General features: G+C 43.4%; 1 protein-coding gene across 2 annotated transcripts in view; it reads right to left on the reverse strand.

Annotated features, from left to right (window-relative positions):
- Positions 1-20,553, reverse strand: part of IRAG2 (inositol 1,4,5-triphosphate receptor associated 2) — a 42,292-nt gene that overhangs the window by 14,114 nt on the left and 7,625 nt on the right. Inside the window, exons 2-10 of one of the 2 annotated variants that reach the window (XM_075553050.1) lie at positions 16,569-16,615; positions 16,413-16,477; positions 15,927-16,022; positions 13,214-13,284; positions 9,557-9,614; positions 7,204-7,267; positions 7,092-7,119; positions 6,693-6,833; positions 4,736-4,870 (exon numbers count right to left, since the gene is read on the reverse strand). In XM_075553050.1, coding sequence (XP_075409165.1) covers positions 4,736-4,870; positions 6,693-6,833; positions 7,092-7,119; positions 7,204-7,267; positions 9,557-9,614; positions 13,214-13,284; positions 15,927-16,022; positions 16,413-16,477; positions 16,569-16,615 — 705 coding nt within the window. Of the gene's footprint in view, positions 1-4,735; positions 4,871-6,692; positions 6,834-7,091; positions 7,120-7,203; positions 7,268-9,556; positions 9,615-13,213; positions 13,285-15,926; positions 16,032-16,409; positions 16,478-16,568; positions 16,616-20,553 lie in introns of those variants that run through there. The other variant, XM_075553051.1, reaches the window with a different exon arrangement.

Below are 20,553 nucleotides of genomic sequence, written 5' to 3' on the forward strand. Positions count from 1 at the left end.
TCAGTCATGCAACATCTCGAAAAGTTTACCTCCCATATATTCTTTTTCCCCCTTCAGGAAGCAGCGAGTTAAACCGCAAGCTAAAGGAATTGAGCAGGAAGTGGATCAACTAAAAAGAGGAAGTGAAAGGAATCTTAAAATAGTTCCTGAAGAGTTTCAATGGACCCATAGAACAGCCAGCCCCAGTTGACACAGGTGGAAGTCTCTAGAAGCAATATCTCAAAGAAAGCAAAATTGACAAAATACCTCATGAATTTTCATGGGTTGGAAGAGCTAGACTCTAAAAGAAATGTGGGAAAGAATACGTGCTCCTAAGAAACAGATAACAATCACACACAAACACAAAGATGAGATGATAATAGGAAACAATTCAATAGAAATAACAACAATAACCAAAACCAAAAATGCCATAAAGAATGCAAATCTGTACAGAAAGAGAAAAAGCCATCGTGACGGACCACTGTGTCTTCTGTCACAAACATCTACATCAGCATGGTCATTTTAATGCTAACACTAAATATTGATCTATGATCACGCATTCAATAACTTACTCGTGTTCACAGGCATTTATTGAGACCTGTTACAGATTCAGCATATTCAGAATTCCTGTGAAATTTTGCTTAGGACGGCCAAGGAAGGGCTTTCTGTGAAGGTGGCACTTGAATAAGCCTTGACAGGAAGGGTATTGTAGGTAGAGGCAACCCCTAGAACTAGGGGCCAACGGTGGCCCTGTCCCTAAGGTGGCATGATCAGAAGGGGTACCAGGCTGGGAGATAATGAGACCACTCCCCAACCTGCTTAGCCCTCCGTTGCAATTCTTCAGATGTTGCAAATCCTCAGCTTGCTCAGTGAACCTATCCTTAGGATCTAAGAGACACTGTCACAATGTACTAAAATAGATAGCTCATATATTGCCCATAAGTTAACCTGTTCTTTCCTCCCTGGTGACTCGTTGCTTTTGAGTCTTTCTCTCCCAGAGGAAGCATCCAAGCACAGCAAGTGAGTATCAGTTATTCCCAGATTAAGCCCTCAGAACATGCCCCCAAAGGACAGTTGACCCAGAACACAAGAATTCTGGCTAAGTAACAAAAAGCTGCTAGAAACCGGGATCCCCCAGACCAACCTGGACAACAGTTAGAAGCAAGGGGTCCAACAAGTCATCTCCTGCCCAGGAAGTAAAATCTTGCCCCCTGTATTCATAACTCCGCTTTACTTCCAGATTCCCGTATAACAGCTGCAAATGCTCTCTTAGTCTGGGGGTTTGCTTAGCAACTCTAGTTCTGGCTTAGTCCTTGCTTGAGGGACCAAATACACATTTCCCCACTCTCATCTAGCTTCTCAGCCATAGCAAGTGAGACTGGGGTTGGGGACAAGAGTCGTGGGTGGTAAAGTCCAAGAGGAAAGCGGGCAAGGAAGTCATGGAGACTCCGGAAGCCCTTGTGGGGACTTTGGCTTTGACTGAGTCACAGAGGTGCCAGTGGAGGGCTTTGAGCCCCAAAGTAAGACAACCTGACTTAAAATTTAAAAGACATTCTCTGGTTATTTTATATTGAAAATAGATTGTGGGGCAGGACTATGGAGAAGAGGCTGGAAGCAGGGAGATCTGGTAGGAACTGCTGGCTAACCGGGGAGAAGTAGAGTGTTGGCTTCAATAAAAATGGCAGCAGTGAAGAGGAAAGTAGAGGATGGATTCCAGGTATATTTTGATGGTAGAGCCAATAGAATCTGTGACAGGATCTAATATAGGGTATGAGAGAAAGGGAGCAAGAATTATTCCGAAGGAATTTTTAGCACGAGCAGTTGCCCTTGGAGACTGTGCGTGAAGCCAGTTTTGAAGGACTAAATATAGTTTAGTCTTGGACATGTTAAGTTTGAATTGCTTATTAAATATCAAAGTAGTCATGTTGAGTAGGCGGTAGTTGATTTTATTTTTCAACACAAAGCAGTAGTCCAGGCTGAACATACGAATGTGGGTCTTCAGCTAACTGGGATCACATGTAGATTGAAGGCAGCTAGAGCTCAGAGGCACAAGGGTAGATATTGGGGTCCCCCCATTGAAGATGTCCCAGGGAAGGGGTAGGCCCTGAAAGAATGTGGAAGCAGCTGCAAGTGGTGCTCAGTGAAAACCCAGGGATGTCGTGGGGAAGCCAAGGGAAGAAGGTAGTTCCAAAAGAAAACGGAGCTCAGTCATGTCGGCGCAGCAGGCAGGCAGCCAGAGAAACTGAGTCTGATAATCATTAGCGAACTTGGTAAAGTTAATATTCTGGAGACATAGGTTGAGAAGAGAGTGGGCTGAGATGAGTGGGAGGCGGTAAGAACAATTATTTTGAGGTAAGATTTGGTGTGGTAGCCAGAGAAGAAGAGGCAAGGATAGCTTTTAGAAAGCTGGTTGTTTTTTGTCGGTTGTAATATTTGTGTTACTTTTTGCATCTCATAAACAATGGTTTATTTGTGTAGAGTTGAGGTGGGTCAGTAGAATGGGAAGATTATAAGTATTCAAGAGAGGGGAGAAACGGAACCCAAATTCGCGTGCAAGTTAGAGGCTCAGGAAACGTACACACAGGTGTGGCTCGGTTCAGAGAATACGAAGGCAACTCATCTTCAGTCAGTAACAGGAGGGAAGGGTTCAGAAACTAGCAGGATCGGAGTTTCTGACGGACCTCTTCTAATTGTTTCAACTGTCTCCGTGATGTAGGAAGCAAGATATCAGTTGACAGAGCAGATGGATGAGGAAATGCTGGTGGTTTGAGGAGCAAGGCTGGGAAATTGTTCTTTAGAAGTGAGGGATGGGAAATGGGGGACATCATCTGAGAGCCACTGGAAGTGTGTGATGATGAATGTTAAGCGGTGCAGTCCGCAGAGGAGTGTGTGCTTTATGGTGCTTTGGTTGGCCGCCCAAGCAAGCACAGAGCAGAGGAAGTGAATTCAACAAGGCTGTACATGTGCCCAATAAGCAAGAGGGAATGGAAAGGGTGAGGGGTGGGGGTGCGGTACATACATAGAGCTAAAATTTAAAGGGAATTTAAGCTTGGCAAGGAAAAATGGCAGGGCGATAGCAGGGAGGAGGATCATGGGAAAGATCCATGCAAGCCGAGACTGATGGAGAAGAAAACACTCCATATTGTATCAAGAAATCATCACGCAGATAAGGCTGGAAACAGAAAACAAATCTCTATGTGGCCGTGTAAGCACAGGACTTAGAGATACAGATGTAAATACACACAAAGAAACAAATAACCCAACAAACCAAAAGCTATCAGAGCTTATTCTGGCACATAGGAATCGAACAATAAAACATAGAACTGCTTGACTTTTAAAAATTTTGTGCACTCATAAACTTTAAAATGAAATCTTATTGTTTAATGAAAAGTGATGCAGAAGCTAGATATTTTTAAAATGTATAGACAAAATATCAAGCTAAAACTATGACCATAATTAATTAAATGTCCCTTAATACTGTATCTACCAAATCTATTAGGTATATATATTTTTAAAGATTCATGTTTCCACTGATTTTCCCATGAGGTAATTTTGAAATTTCACTTCTTTCTGAATGAAGTGTAAAAATTAGTATATCGGGATATTTATTGGAGCATTGCATAGAATATCAAAGTGCCAGGGTCATCTTTAAAAGAGCAACTATCGAGAGTTGGGCACAGTAAAATGAAGCTGTATATGTGTATATGTTTATCGTTTAGAAAGTCGTCCATGCTATGTGTTGAATGAAAAAGAAGTAGATTAAAACTTTGAATGGAGGAGGAGCCACAACAATGAACTTGAACATTAAGGCTAAGTGAGGATCGCACAGGTCTGGCTAGCATTTCCTTTCATTATATGCAAAGTTGCCATGCACCGGAGTCAATTCAGCTTATATCTCTCTGTATCTGTCAGAAGAGAGAACACATGAGGTTATATCATTTAAAAAATGATGGCTGACAAGGGGGTTTTCTTTATAGTTTTGTTTGCATATTTCATTCTCTATTTTTCCTTTATCAAACATGTATGTTATACAATAATCATATACTTTTTAAAATGCTGGGATAGTTTTTGTGCCAACTTGGCCGGGCCAAAATTCCCAGCAGCTTGGCTGTTGTGGCCTCTCCCATGATGTGACCGAACATAATAGCAAGAGCTCTGTGAGGGCCTTTCTATGAGCAGCCAAACAGTTGTGAGCAGATCTGGGTGGAGTGCAACCCTTTACTCAGGTCACAGCCTAGCTACTTGGGGGTGTGGCCTATGTCCTATATAACTTCCTTATTTATTCTTGATGGCCTAGATCCTGCATCTGGCTTCTTGGGACTTGGGCTGGCAGCTTGCCCTGTTGCCGACTGACCCTAGGAACTGTGAGTGGCCTGCCACGTTGTCTGCCGACCTTGGCTGCACTGCACTCTGACCCCCTCAGCTTGCCTCCTGATGTATCTTCCTGCTACCTGGTTCATTGGCCCTAGCTGGTGCTCAAATTGGGAAGTGCCTCCAGCTTAGTATCTGATCTATGTGTTTGAGCCTGGCTGGGTTTGTCCCCTTCTGCAACTCTGTGGGACATTTTCTCTCGATACGCATTTCTTTCTTATACATAGATGGTTTTGCTTCACTAGAAAGAACAGCCCGATACAAATTTATTCCACCAATTATAATGCACAAATATATTCTACAATCATAATCCACAAACTCAGAGCAAACAAAGTCTTGTAGTACTTTGATTGTAGCTAGAGAGAGAGAGAGAGAGACAGTTTACCTGATTTATGGCTCCCAACATCTCGGCCCTACTGGCCATGCGTAATGTGCACTGGCTAAGAAACGACATGCTTTGCTCCAGCTTCTTAATGACTTCCTGGGCCTGGTGGTCGTCTTCACAGAGAGGTGTTAAAGCCTGCACGGAGAAGAACGTACAACAATGGATCTGTTCCAAACACATCGTTCTAATACGAAATTGTGAGGGCGGCTAGTCAGATCTCAATGACCTTGCTGGTAGATAAAAATCAGCAGGCGGGATAATAATATTTTAAAAATCCCTATTCGCTGGCTGTCTAGTAGACTGTGCATGTAGTGACAGAACCCTTCCTGTCTTTTGTCGACTCCTTCCTTCGCTCATGCCCACATTTGCACTCTCTTTTTGCATGTACATAACTTCCCTGTGGTGAATGGAATGTGATGTGATTGCGGGGTACTGGTGAAGACGCTGTGTTTATAAACAAATGGAACATGTCACACGAGGAGTGCAGTTTCGACTTTTCAAGAAAAGCGTTCACATGTCCTGGGAATCAGAGCTGCTCTGAGACTGCACTTGCTCTTTCAGCTGTTACAGAATGTGATTGGGCTGACTAGGCGTGTATCCCGTTGCTGGACTCTGAAGGAATACGCACGTCTTTGTCCTGGGTCAGGAGTGATGGCCGTCCCTGGGGCAGGCTCTTCCTGCTGCTTAAAGTAGGTACAGCAGTAAGAGAACAGCGATTTGAAGCGAACAAGCCGGGGATAATTTTTACCACAGTCACTCTGTGACCATATGCTGGTTTCTAAGCTTGTCCAAATCTAAATGTCATTGATTACAATAGGCATTCGTAATCCATGTTCAATCCAGCATGTAGAGGCCTTGCCAATAAAACTCTAAGGCACCACTAATTGGAATTACATTCTAATTCCAGAAATGTGAGTTAGAGATTTGTTGTTTCCTCATCTGCCAGGAGATGCTGCCTCACCTTTCCAGGTGTACTGTGGTTAGAGGGGATAGATCAGAGGTTGGCACCCCTACGGCTAAGTTAATAGATGCTAAACGTTTGACACATCTACTAGGTGCTCAAGGAATGGTGGCTGCTTCTGGAACAGATGGAGAGATGTACTGTATATACTCATGTATAAGCCGAGTTTTTCAGCACATTTTAAATGCCGTTTTTGTGGTCAAATTAGGTGCCTCGGCTGATATTCGGGTCGGCTTCTATTCGAGTATATACGGTATATCAGTCACTGTCTGGGGGTTGCTGGCCAATTGGAAGCATCTTGTCAGACATAGTTTCCTTCTGTAGTTTCAATAACCACCTCCCATCAGGAAGGATGGAGCACACGAGACTATGGTTTCTCAGTTTTGAGTTCCTTCATCATTTCCCAGCCCATCTCTACACTGATGGTAACGTCACAGGATGGAAGGACAGCAGTTGTGGTTATATTTCTATGAGCTGAAATTAGTCACCATTTTCTTTCTTTAATTAATCCTAAGTGAATCTTCTAATTCCCTTCAATGAAGCTTGAAATTGATGTTATCTTTGATTGCCCAATTTTATGTCTGATTATACTACTATCTGATATCTACTTGAAACTCTAATGAGAAAGCAGATGACTCATCTAATCGACTCTGAAAGCTCTGTTTTGTTTAATTGCTTACAATCTCATATCAGCCTTTTCTCTCTCTCTCACATTAGCCTGACCCACATTCGGGTCAGGTAGGGCTTGCTATCTGTCACACACTTATAATTATGAAAAAGTTTATTAACAACATAGTCAGATTAAAAAATCACAGCACACCTCACTGTCAGACGTTAGCATCACTGCGATTGAGTGAATTCCTACCCATAGCAGCCCCAAAGCCGAGAACACAACTGTCCCTTGTGGGTTCCTAATACTATAAATCCAATGGGCGTCGAAAGCCTCGTCTCTCTCCCACCTAACTACGGAGAGTCCCCAAACATTCTGATTCTAACCTCTAGTAGCTTCAAGCAGTTTGAGATTTCCTTCTTCAAGTTTTCTTCTGCCAAGTCACGGGACCTCTCTTCAAGTTTCAGTCTCTTTTCCAAGGTGAACCAGTCACACTTAAATCCCAAGGATAACCTGAGAAACTCGGCCTGTTGTCAAAGTAAGGTTGCGGGTGAGGCGAGAACATTGGACGGGGTCAAACATTCCCACCTAATCCCGGGCTGTGCGCGGGCTTCTGCCCGCCGCGCAGGCACATCACTCTGACGCGCGCGGGCGTCTCTGCACTCATTCACTGCCACGCCGCCGGACAGACGCCGCATCGAGACTTTGAGCACAAGTCCGAAGCGACTAATGAAAGTATGTCTGCAACACTTCAATACAAGAAACAAGTTGTGCCTTCAACTCACCTCCACCTCCTTCTCGTTCGCAGAAATGCTGTAGAGAAACCAAGGATTCAGATGAGACACGATCCAACGGTAGAACGAATCATATTAGCATGCTACTTGAAGAAAAACTTACTTGTCACTTTGTCTAAAGTTGACCGATTTCACAGTAGCTGCAGGAAGAGGGGAAGCAGCTGTGTCTATTCAAGGACAAAATAGCATTTGGTTAAAAAGTCTCACTGTCTAAAGGCACATTAGATCAAGTCTTTTCTGTCCTATCCCTGCAAAGCAAGACCATTTTATTGAATTATGCCCAAGACCATAGCCAGCTACCACTGTCTGCTTATGTTCTTTAACAGAACACTGAGCCCTGCCACTGGGGTCCCCACTCAGACATCAGTGTGAGTGCTCTCTGAAACTGAGGGCATCTCGGAATCAAGGGAGAACCTGATTCGTTCTCTTGGCACTTCAATGTTTGGCGGACTTGATCCCATACTAAGTGGCCCTCTTCCTCTGGTACCCTGGTCCGTCCATCCTTCCTTCCTTCTCAGGGTCAGCCACAGTAGTTGATGTGGTGGTGGTGGTGGTGGTGGTGCTAACCACATAGGTAGCAAGTGTCACCATGACATTACCATTAACTGCAGGATTACCATATGCCAGCCTCAGAACAAGATCCTTTACACATATTAGGGACCTTATCATAACTTTACAAGGAGGAGAGCAAATTAAATATTAAGAGCGCTGGATTTAGAGTTGAAAGTGGTTCGTTTAAATCTGAGGTTTGATATGGCTCTGTGACCTTGGTGAGTCACACTTGCGTCAAATCAGCTACCCAATTAGCATGCTATTAATTACTTTCATGTAGCGGCCAATTTTTTTTTTACTTTTTCAATTTTTATGAGCATTTCATTTGTTAAATCTTCGCGGCAAACTTTATGTGGTATAGACATTGTTTTTATGTACAGCTCACAAACTAGAAAGCTGAATCACAGTTCATATGCCTCCACAGTATTTGGAAGAATGAAATCAAATTATGCAGAAGAAAAATTTAGCCCAGTACTTCATGCACTCGCCCACCCACTGCCAGCAAGTTGATTCCAGCTCATAAGGACCCTATGGAGCAGAGTAGAATTGCTTCATGGGGCTTCCAAGACTGTAAAGCTTTTTAGGAGCAGACAGCATGCTCGTTCTTCCTAGGAGTGGCTGGTAGCTTTGAACCACCGACCCTGTGGTTAATAGTCCAACGCTTCCGCCACTGCACCACCAGCCTAGTACCCAGCACACAGTATCTTCTTAATAAAATGTGCCTCTTTTTTCACAACCACAATTTCCATTCTGCAGATGAGGAAGCGAGGGCTCAATGTTAAGTCACTCCCCAAGCTCACATAGCCAGTTAGAGGTCAATCCACTCTGGAGTCTTTGCGACTCCACAGCCTAAGACACTACCTTTTGGCCACCCTCATGGAGGAGGGCTGGGAGGAAAACAGATGAGCACTTACTCTTTATATATCAGTTTATCTACTCTCATGGGTGTGGGAAGCAGAGAATGGGAAGAGAGTGTATAAGATGCATCCTTTATTCTCATATATTAAAAAGCCAGGCAGGCTGGGTTTCTGGGGGTGGAGGAAGGGCCTCATCCTTGCGAATTGGAGGTGAGTCCCAATCACATCCTCATAATGACTCTTGTTCCCCACTATATCCTCCCATCAGAGTGCTCCCTTAAAGTTACCTCTTACAAGCGCATGGCTGGCTGCTATGTGGCCTTCAGCTTTAACTGGAGGAGCAGACCAGTGCTATCGTCTGAAGACAGCCACTCGCCCTTACCTGCCCCCGCACTGGCGCTCAGTTACTCTTCAATGTACTCAGGGACCTTTAGGGTTAAGGTACAGTCCACTTTGTTATGTATGTGGTTACCTGTAATTAGGGGGTCTTGCATGCCCATAGAGAGTATGTAAGCCTTAGTTGGAAATAGATTCTCTCTCTCTGCCTGGATCTGGCTCCTGAAGTCATGGCCTCAAGGGTGAGCCCTTGCATGTCTTATCTTGTCTGATGTCCCTTTAACTTACCCCTCACTGACAAAACCGCCCCTTGGACCCATTCGGTGTGGGCACTGGTACCAAACACACGGGGTACTGAAAAACAAGTCCAAGTGGAGCTTAGAATTTGCCAGCAACTTGGGCTTCCTTCTGAGCTCTAAATAGAGCCTGAGGCATCGCAAGTCCTTGGAGGGTGCCGTGAGGCCAGTAGTCAAGGCAGTGGACAGCGAAGACTTGAATCAGCAGCGGAATTAAAGATTCCCCTGGAGTTTCAAGCCAGGACAACACGAAAGCAGAGTTTGGAAAGTTATATAAAAGGAATCAAGAGTCAGGCCCACTGGCTGACCTAATCCAGAACCTTCAGTCCCTATCTGTGTTCGGAAAGGTTTCACCCATAAAAATAACACCTACGAACAAAAGACCACTCGGGGGTCCAAAGAGAACAGTCCTTACCTCCTGCAGCACACTCTTTTGTATGGGACCCCATTGCTTTTGGCTCCTCTCGGGCTTCCTAAAATCATAAAAAGATTTTACTGCTGCACATAGAACACAAGTTCTTCACAACCAACAATTCCTCTGTTTCCCGTCCTCTCCCAGCCCCACGCTGACAAAACTACAACATCCTCTACAGGGCTCCGGGATTAGACCCACTCCAAGGGATAGCCTAATTTTGATGGGGCAAGAAAAACCATTAAGATGAGAAAACTGGCAAATATGATGCACATTCCTACAAAATGATAAGGATCTACTATCAAATTTGTGAACTACAGACAAATCAGCCCTCTAAATATGGAAGAAAGAAACAGCACCTCTTGAGTCGCAGGGAAAGTGTCTACAGATGAGAAACTTGGAATTTGAGCTTGCCAGAGGGGTAGGATTGGATACAGATAAAGAGACAACGAGAGGGTGGATGTAGTGATGTGGCTTTCTATACGGATTGTTAAAAAAATTGTGCAAAAATAGCTAAAATGATATTACTTTACTCCTTATGAATACATGTTTTAAATCATTTTATTGGGGGCTCATACAACTCATATCACAATCCATACATCCACCCATTGTATAAAGCACATTTGTACATTCATTGCTCTCATCATTCTCAAAACATTTGCTCTCCACTGGGTCTCTTGGAATCAGCTCCTCATGCCAAGGTCCTTGTAGGAGATCTTGAGTAGAGCAAATGGTTCATGCACTTGCTTGCTAATTGAAAGCTTGCTAGTACCAGGATGCCCCACCTCGAAAGAAAGGCGGGCGGGCGATCTACTTCTGGGAACCGGGCATTGCACACTGTGCGTGCAGCACCGTTCTACTCTGGCATGCTCGGGGTCACCATGAATCCAAATCACCATCAGAGCCCCTGTTTTCTTGCTGTAGTTGGTTGAAGAGTTTCCCATAACCCACCAAAACCTGTGGCCACTTGGTACCTACGAATGTGATCGTAATTAGGATTTTTTGCACCTGTTAGGGGGATTAAGATCAGGTCATACTAGATTCAGGTGGGTCCTCCATCCAAAGATGGGTTCTGAGAAGGAGACAGACAGACACGCAGAGGGAGGACTGTCCTATGAAAAGTGGCCAAGAGTGGAGGAAGGATTCTACCAACTAAGGCAGACCAGTAGCTGCTGACAACCACGAGAAACTAAGCAAACAGCATGGGACATATGCTCACTCAGAGCCTCCAGAGGGAACATGGCCTGCTGACGCCTCAATTTCAGACTTCTAGCTTCCAGAACTGTGAGAGAATAAATCTGTGCTGTTTTAAGCCACCCACTTCGTGGTAATATATTATGGGACCCGTAGGAAGCCAATAAAGTCACCAACCAACTGCGGGGTGTATCTGCTTACTGCAGATCTCTCCTTTCATCCTGGGTGCCAGCCCACATGACCATATGCACGCAGTCAAGCGTGTCGTTCTAAATCACACGGGGAATCATGCCTGTACCAGAATGCCAGAACGATGATCTCTAATTGTCCCTCTTGCCCCAAAGGGGTCCATGCCATAACTGCCCCTCACACGTGTTTGCTTGAGGGACCCTGTGCTTGCAACCAAAATGCATGCTTTTCTCTAAGTAAGGAAGGAGAAAACAACATTAGCACACACCCCCACACAAAATCCAACACAGACAACAACAAAGAAGGGATGAACAAATAAGACCTGCAATGACCCAGAGTAGAAGTGGGTCCACCATCATCGAGTTACTCCTCAGTAACTCATTCGTAACACGGACGATGGCACACCTCTTCAAAGTATTTTTCTACAAACAGACAGTTGTCCTTACGATGCTTTAAAGGCGGGAGGGGCTACACAATGTCTAATATTCAGTCCGGTTGAAGTGGATCATACCAACCCCTAATTTAGTTAAATGTTTGTTGATCATCTTTTATGTGACAGGTATGGTGCTAGTGGCCACATTCTTGCAGTGAACAAGAAAGAACCGGACTTCGCCTTCATGGATTTTATAATCTACGAGGCAAGCAAACAAACAAGAAACCGTGTGGTCGGAGACCTTTGGGAAACCAACCCTCCCGAGCCTCATCTTCCTCCCGGGCAGCAGCTGGTGAGTTACAACCTTGGACCTTCTGGGTAGCAGTTGAGGGATTCATCACTGTGCCCCGGGGTTCTTTATTTTGTACTTACTGACAAAAAGGGGGGAAATTATTCTTTTGAGCCTATCAAAGAGAAAGAAAGCCCCACCTTTGATGAAGAATTTTGCACAAAATGTAACTATCCTCATGGTAAGCAATATTATGAAAAAATGTGTATGCATATAAATAGACCCATGAAAATGACCAGATCTGATGGTGTTATTCTTGCTAAAATCTCCCACTGGGGTAAAAGCAGAGCCTGTGGGGTAAAACCCACACAGTTTGCCGTGGCATACAAAGTTCTTCATAATCTAGCCCCTGGCCAGTATTTCCACCGAGTCGCCGCAAAACAACAGCAGCAGCTGGCACTTTCATGATTTCTCTAAGCACTTCACACGTATTCATGCATTGAATCTCACTCACCCAGTCACTAGCTCTAAATTCAAAACCAGGAGACTTAGGAATAGATCAAATAAGCAACTGGTAAGGAATGGAATTAAGATATAAACCATAGACTCTGGCTCCAGAATATATTACACTCTCTCAAAATACATGTCTCAATTTACATGACTTCCCTAAGAGGGCTCATGCTGGTCCCCCTGACTCTACTAGCCACGTCACTCGCTGCTCCCTTGCCTGGAATGCTAGTGGTTTGGATGTCTGATGGGTGAAGGGAGCCCTGGGGGCGTAGTGGTTATGTACGGGGCTGCCATCCGCGTGGTCAGCAGCTGGTTAGACATGTCAGCAGCTCCAAAGGGAAAAGACTGGGCTTTCTTCTCCCATAGCAGTTACAGTCTCAGAAGCCCACAGGGGGTCACTATGAGTCAGCATTGACTCGAGAGCAGTGAGTTTGGTCTTGGTTTGGGTATGTCTGAAGAGATCTTTTGCACCCCATTCACTTAAGACCTTTCTCCATGGTGCCTTCCACGGTCTCCTACCCTGAGTATTTTTCTTTTATGTCATTAAGCACACTCACATTGTTGAGCAATCATTTGGTTGAATAATTTCTGTAAGCTAGATATCCATTTCATTCAACTTTATTTATTAATGCATTCATTGTTTTTAAAGCAGTCATCTATTGTTAGGTAGTTAGCCTATTTACAGTTAACATCTGATGACTACATGGGTCAGTCAATGATTGAAGGAAGGAAGGAGCAATCAATCAATGTGAAGTCAGGAGAGTCTGGCTCTGACTTTATCTTGTGACTTTAGGCAATGCACGGAGATGATTTGGCCCAACTGTCTTCATCCACAAAATACTGACCTCATAATATTTTCAAAGGCTAAAGTGAGATCATGCTGTTAAGAGTTTGTTGCACAAAGTCAGTGGTTCAAACCCACCAGCCACTTCACAGGAGAAAGGAGAGACTATCTGCTCCCATGAAGATTTACTGCTTTGGAAACTATGTAGGGTCACTATGCGTTGGGATCAACCCAAGGGTAGTGGGCTTTGTCAACAATGAGACCATTCTACCACCTTAATAAATTCTTATTCTTATTATTAATATGTGCGTTTCTTCTTACCACATTCAATACAGCTCTGTCTTCACCCGCAGAGCCGTGGGCGGGAGTGCTGTCATGAGCTGCACTGGTGCCTATGATAAAAAGAACATACAAACGGGGAGCAGCAACAGGTGAAAGAGGAAGAAGCAACAATGAGGACGCCGATGTGGGAGGACAGCGAGGGCAAAGGCCTCCCACGGGACACAAATCATGTACCACAAAGCTTCAAACAGGTTCACTGTCTCAAAACCAGGAAGACGGTGGCTTAGGTTCACAAGGGAACTAGGTCATAAAATGTCTCTAAATAGGCTTCAAACAGTTGTTCTGTGGGTTTTTGAAAGCTGGTTTTGCTAATGGAACCGAGGTGACGGAAGTTTGGACAAGTAGTAACTTAATAGTCTGGGTAGCGCTTGAGAAACAGGTCTGCTTTTTAAATTACGATGCAAGACTGATACAAAAGATGAGATTCTTCTAACACCAGCACATCTTGCTAAGTTATGACATGTCTTTGTTCTGTTCTCTTGTTTTTGTATACTTTATTTATACTAAGGAGCCCGTTAGTGGCCTTGTGTTGGGCTGCTAGCCACAGGTCAGTAGTTAGAACCCCCGCTGCTCTGTGGGATGGCACTCTCTGCGCCCCTCCAGAGGGACAGCCTTGGAGCCCTAGAGGGTGGCTGTGAGTCAGAACTCACTCAGTGGCAGTGAGTTTTTACCTTTTGATTTATTTATACTGTGGTATACTCAATTATTATTTCCTTCTTCATATAACCCATTCTCCTGAATTCATTCCAGTGTAGGCACAAAGGTCAGCATTTACAATGTTTCTTCCTTATTAAGTGAAAAATATTTAAAGCAAGTGTTATTTAAAAATTTATATAGAAATAAAAACAAAGTGGCAGCTATTTCCCCCATAGCTATTTTATCTTTTTATTTCAGTTTTTCATTAAATTTTAAGATAGACAAATAGATTTATATGGTCCATAAATCAAAAAGTATAAAGTGTTATACGTTAAAAATTATACCTCCCATTTTTTATCTGCTGGTAAGAATAACTTAAGAACACATAACTTTTTCCTGTTATTCATAGATTTTTATATGCTATACAAAATATTCTTTTGGATTTTCCTCCAGGAAACATTTCTTTTATAGCATTCTGAGTCATAATTTTTTACATGCTTTCTGCTTGCATAGTATACCACTGTATGGATACATCAAATCTATTAATCACTCTCTGATAGCTAATTTGTATAAAATATTTTACAGTTACAAGCAATACTGTGATTCATACATATGATTAATGCCCTTCTCTCTGTGTGTACATATTATTTGTAGAACTGATTCCCAGAAAGCAAATTGTTGTATCACCGGGTATGAGCAAAGCTTGGTAGATATTGGTACAATTCCTCCCATTTGGTTGCAATAATTCCTGGTGACCCAATGGACTAAGTGTTGGGCTGCTAATTGCAAGGCCCGCAGTTCAAGCCCACCCATCATTTCATAGGAGAAAGATGAGGTTGATCCTGTAAAGAGGGACAGTCTTGGAAATGCTTTGGAGCAATTCTGCCCTGACTTAGATGGTTTTAAAATGTGCAATTTAGATTCAATGAAGCACAAAAATATTCACCATGAACCCTGCTTCTCTAGTTTAGCACTTATAGCTCACACTTAAATGTCCTATATAAACAATAGAGGGGCGTGTTCCTTTCTGTCACCTTTTTTTGGGTGGGGCTGGAAGCTTATCCCATAGGGTTAGCTATAATGGTGTTTCATCAGGAACAGGTAGGAAAACTACCGAGTTCTCAGAGTCAAGCAGTAGAAAAGGATTTACAAATCATCTAGTTCATTCTTTTGCCATAAATGGACCATCCCAAATTGGTCCATTCTTCTAATTTGGTAGATTATAATTCACTTTTTGAGAATTTAAGAAACAGGCAATTCCACAGTTACAGCATACTACAATTCTACAGTTATGCCATAAAGCCAGTGTGGGGTGACCCAGGACAAGGCCGTGTTTCATTCTGCTGTACACAGGACCACGGTGAGTCAGAAGTGCCTAAATGCTACCGAAGGACCACCACCACAGCAACGCACCATAGCAACGCACCACATTTGAGACCCGCAGCCCCAAACCCAACCCACGGAAGTCCAGTCCATTTCCACTCATTGCAACCCCATTGGCCAGAGTACAACTACCCGCCGGCCTTCCAAAGCTGTACATCTTTATGGAATCAGAATATCACATCTTTCTGCTGAGGACGAGTTTTCAGTTAGCAGCCCAGCCCTTTGACCACCGAGTCACCAAGGGCTCCTTCCCTGGTGTCCCAGTTGTGTCAAAGCAGTGAGATACATTGTGCCATGTGCTCTAACCCAAACTCGCTGCTGCTGAGTCCGTTTTGACTCGTAACAACCTCACAGGGCAAAGCAGAACTGCCCCTGGGCTTCCAGGGCGGCACAGCTGTACAGACACGGATGACATCTCCTTTCTCCCACGGAGCAGCTAGTGGGTTCAAACCAACAACTCTTGGGTGGCAGTTCAATGCTTAACCCATTGTGCCACCCAAACCTGGTAACATCCTCATGTATGATGACCAGGGTTCCCAGTTGGATATCTTTTCTCTGGATTATAAAAGGATTTTATGAGAGGTGATCTTTGAAGTACTCCAGTTACTCCATCCACTTATAGGTTTCCTTTACGTCCTAGACTATCGTGCACTTGAATCCCCCAGTAGCTTACCTGGAGTCTCCATCCCTGCAGAAGCCGGTCTGGCATCCCGCTCTTCCTCACAGACTGATCTGCAGCCAAGGTCACCCGAAGCCATATTCAAAGTCTCTGAGGGAGAAACCAAGCGTGTGAGTACTATGCAAAAGGAGCATTTGCCTATTTTATTTCTGTTTGCACACAGCTCGGCAGTCACAGAATCCTGGGCGTATCCTCATAATCCCAACAGTCTATTTCTATCAGGGGTCTGCGAGTGAAATGGCTAAAGTGCTTGCCTGCTACTCACAAGGTCAATGGTTTGAACCCACCAGCATAGGAAAATCAATTTTTTAAAGATGTGACTGTCTACTTCCACAAAAGATTTCCACCTCGGAGACCCCAGCGGAATAACTCTATTCCGCCTACAGCATCACTCTGAGCCTGAATCCATTTGGCAGCCGCAGTTGGTTTGTTTGTTTCTTGATTTTTACTTAGTTTTAGATCTTTTCCAAATCTACTCACCACTTGAAGTTACAGTGCTTTCTGTGGATGGAGTGTGTCCGGGCAGTGATAGCGTGGGGTGTGCCCTGCCAAAAGAATAGAAGAAATATTTTGGAAGTTCAGGTCCAAAGGATGCTCTTAAAAAGTAAATGAATATGAATTCAAATGTGAGCAAACCTGGGCTGTGGCAAGGTCTCAGAAAGCAAGCGCCCAACAGCATCCTCCTTCAGGGAAGGAAAAAAGGGAGAGAAAGAGTCCAACAGCTTGACATTTCATACTCCCAAAGAGGTCGCTTTAAGCAAACATTTTCACACAATTTTAAATGAACCCATATTTGCTTTCTCCTTTCAGGGAGGCTATGGGGATGGGATAGTATAGGGCATATTGATGTACACACATCCTCAAAGCACTATTTACCAAAAACAAAATCCAATTTTAAGTGTATTTATAAGCTTGATATTTAAAGATAACTTGAAGAAATTTTGGGTAAAATAAATTTTAAACTTTATCAAAGGGCAGTTAGAGTTTCTTTCAGGAACTTGACTCAAGATTTCTTTCATCAGAACGTTCTTCATGAACACAGGGCAGCATTACTCTCCTCATCGAAATATTATTCAACCTGCAATGTCTAACCTGGTGGTAGAAGTAAGGCTTTCCCTTCTCCAGCAGCACACAATTTAAACTTAACCCATATCTCAAAGTGGGTAAACCTAAGTCAGCTTCTACAACTTGTGCTTAAGAGGAGCTTAACAAACCCGTGGTACCAGCTTGCCAGGGCAAGTAGCTGAGAGTCTGCTTTGGACCTTTGAGCCTCCACCAAACATTCCTGTCTTGGGAGGAACTTGCATCGACTTGATGGCAGTGGGTTTGGGTATTTTGGGTTGGTTGGTTGGCTGGTTTTATGGTTGACTAATTCACTTCTGTCTCAAAACATTCAGGAGATACACAGGCTTCCAAAAATAAAATTTTCCATTTGTTTATCTTCACTATCATTTTTATTTATTTAGAATAATCAAACAAGTCAAAACTTAATCAATTAAAATGACAATCATGCTGATAGGCCCAAACCCAGCACAGACAATGTAATGAAACAGATATATCAATAGTCCACATAGAACTCCTTACTAATGGTCATAACCAACAACAAGTTTCTATGAAGGGCTGCAGTATGTCCTACAAAGCATATTAAATCCATTCAAGAAGATATTTACTATTAGTCACAGAAAGGGAAGGTTTGACAAAGGTTTGCTGAGTTTGTAGTTGTACACAGTACAGTAATTGCAATTTACATTAAATAGCACATTGAAATCTTCAAAAACCTCTCTCTGTGTGTAATACACTGTATATGACATATAGATCATATATATCAAACTGAGTTACAGCAACCCAATAAGGCAGGGTGGAACCAACCTTCTAGGTTGCTGAGACTGTAACTCTTTCCTAGAGTAGAAAACCTCGTCTTTCTCCCATGGAGTGGCTGGTACATTTGAACTGCTGACCTTGCAATTAGCAGTCCACTATGTAACCCCACTGTGACATCAGCCTCTTTCAGTCACACTTATGGAGCAAAAATGTGCGCCTCTATCTTAACTATATGTCAACCTTAGCTCTTATTTAATTTGGTCCCTGCTTTAAGTATCTAAAAGAGATAGCAAAGTGGATGACATCTGAATTAAATTTCCAATAGAAACTTTACCTTATACCTGATAATGAAGAAGAGGAAGTCAGTGCCATTTTGTAAGTCTTTATATATGGACTGTACTAGTAATTTTTATGTGTTAATTTAACTGTCTTCCAATATCTATGCAAGTAATGAAGCTAGTGAAATAAGACAAATGAGCTCTCTCTCAGTTCCATTCCTAGTTCATAAAAATCAACAAGAGTTGATACCTTAATTAAAAATTAGGTCCAGTTAATATTCCATAAATATAAAATCTCTACTATAAATTTCTTTTATTGTACTTTACTTTGCCAGGACAGATGTCAGTTTGCTCCTATGTAGAGCATAGATGCTCGTATTTTAAAAAGCTTGAAAAATGCAGTTTTAATTTCCCGTTCTGTGAAATCCGTTTCCAATAAAGAATGGTGCTAATGAATAATTTCTGCAATCTTTGTTTAAAATGGACAAATTATGACTTGAATTCAAAATAGCAGACAGCAAAATATTGCTTTGCTTTGGCTTTGTTATGAATCATTTGCAATCCTTCTCTTGGTGTAGCACTTCTTTCATCTCATATCATGTATGGGAAACACTCTGTGAAGGAAACACTTGCGAAAAGCCTTTTGATAAATGTAATATTAATTAAACAGGTAATAATTCTGTGGTGTTAGAGACGGCTCATCTATCTGGAAGCCAGGTGTTGCTACATTGTTCCGGAGCCGTTCAAAGAAAGCAATTGGACGTTACTCCCAGATCATTAATCTTTGTAAATCTGTAATCAGAAAGCAACCTCGCATCAGGCCGTCCCAGGTTACAAACAAGGTCTGTTTCTATCTGTGTCTTTAAGTTGGATTTGCAGGTCTTTTGAACAGGTACACTGGTTCTCCTGCACGTCCTCGAATGCAATGTGTACCTGCATTCCCCTTGAAACAGGTGACAGCAACCCCTATTCACGACAAATTCTTCAGCACTGTCACTTTCACTTGATGCACCTGTAGCTTTTCCATCACTGAGAAAGCGTGTAGCCTTTCTTTTTGCACTAAAGTTTGTTGGTTTCAAAAGGAGGGCAAATGCACATGACATCGAGGACACTTAGGAGGCATTCCTCAACTGCAAATTCACAGTACAGAGACTTGTCGTAACAGCCAGACTCCTAGATTCTTATTAATTGGATTTCATAGTATTCTTTCTCCTTGTAAGAATAACTGGAATAGAGAAGGAAATTTTTTTTCAAATTTAGTTTCAAATCTAGGAGTACAGTTAATGAAAGGCAGGTGAAGTCCCTCAGACGTCTGTGATAAAGGGAGGCTGGAAGGATAAGTTAGAAGAAGCTTGCTCTACAATTGGATTTTTTTTCCCAGCCTCAAGTCACTCCTGTTCTAACCGGCGTCCCAGACCCTGCATCCATCAACCACAAGTCCCAGGCAGAGTATGAAAAATATAATCTACTGAGTATATTTGAACACCAAGGAAACAAATCAAGAAATTGCTTCAGAGCAAAGAAACCCAGAAGTGTAGACAAGAGATTGACTTACACGTAGGTCAATGAGTCTAATCGCTGCTGAGAGCGCAGCAGGAAGAAGGCTCTTCCTGTCCAAGCCATGCAAATATGAACCTGCAGAACATTTACATGAACAGCCCGGGTCAGCCCATTTTCCTTTGACAGTAAGAACCTAATGGACTGGCAGAACAAAGTGTGAGAGATTCTCCCAAGGGCTGGGCCGGCAGACGCAAGCCACAGACACCGAGCAATATTATTCCAATATTGGGGCGGGGAGAGGAAAAACAGTACGCTATTCTAAGGCTTAATAGAGTCTACTAAGAACCAAAGTTCCTTCATGTTTGCCCCAGAACTGACCCTAGAAAGCTCTGCCCTAGGATTGGCCCTGTAAAAAGTCCTACACAGAAAGGAGAGACGTGTCTTCATCAGAGACCAGGGAAGCAAGACCAGGGACGTAAGAAGGAAAGAGACGACCACCTGCAGCCATTACAAAAGTCCAATGACGCAGAACGAAGCCCCGGATGCGGCACGTCCTCTCCAAAGCCAGGCTTTACACCAGGCAGCAAAAGGCCCTGGGTCCAGCCCACCCCATCCAAACCCTTTTCCAAACCTTTCAGGCAGCCCTCCCGCGAGCCCCAGGCCTCACCCTCCCAGATTTCTCTAAACCTTTCCCACGGTGCGCTGATGGAAGATGGGGACGGACATAGCACTCCGAGGGCAGAGACACGGGCCCTCTCTGCAGGGGGAGCTGATCTATCCCGGCAGATGGTCCTCACTATACAGCAGCGGCCACCCTGCCTAAGGGAGACAGCCGCGGCAGCCACCCACCCCCTGAAGAGTCAGAAACTCATAACCGCGATTTGTTCGGCAAGGCTCCTTCCAATAAATGACTGTGGGAGAAGTTCATGAGCACACCTTCTTAGTCTTCTTCGTCATTTACCCTATATGACCAAGTCAACTTCTCTTTTTATCTCCACAGCGTGCCAAAAATTATGTACCCT

Source organism: Tenrec ecaudatus, chromosome 6 (genome assembly GCF_050624435.1).
Source record: "Tenrec ecaudatus isolate mTenEca1 chromosome 6, mTenEca1.hap1, whole genome shotgun sequence".
In the NCBI taxonomy this organism is placed as follows: domain Eukaryota; kingdom Metazoa; phylum Chordata; class Mammalia; order Afrosoricida; family Tenrecidae; genus Tenrec; species Tenrec ecaudatus.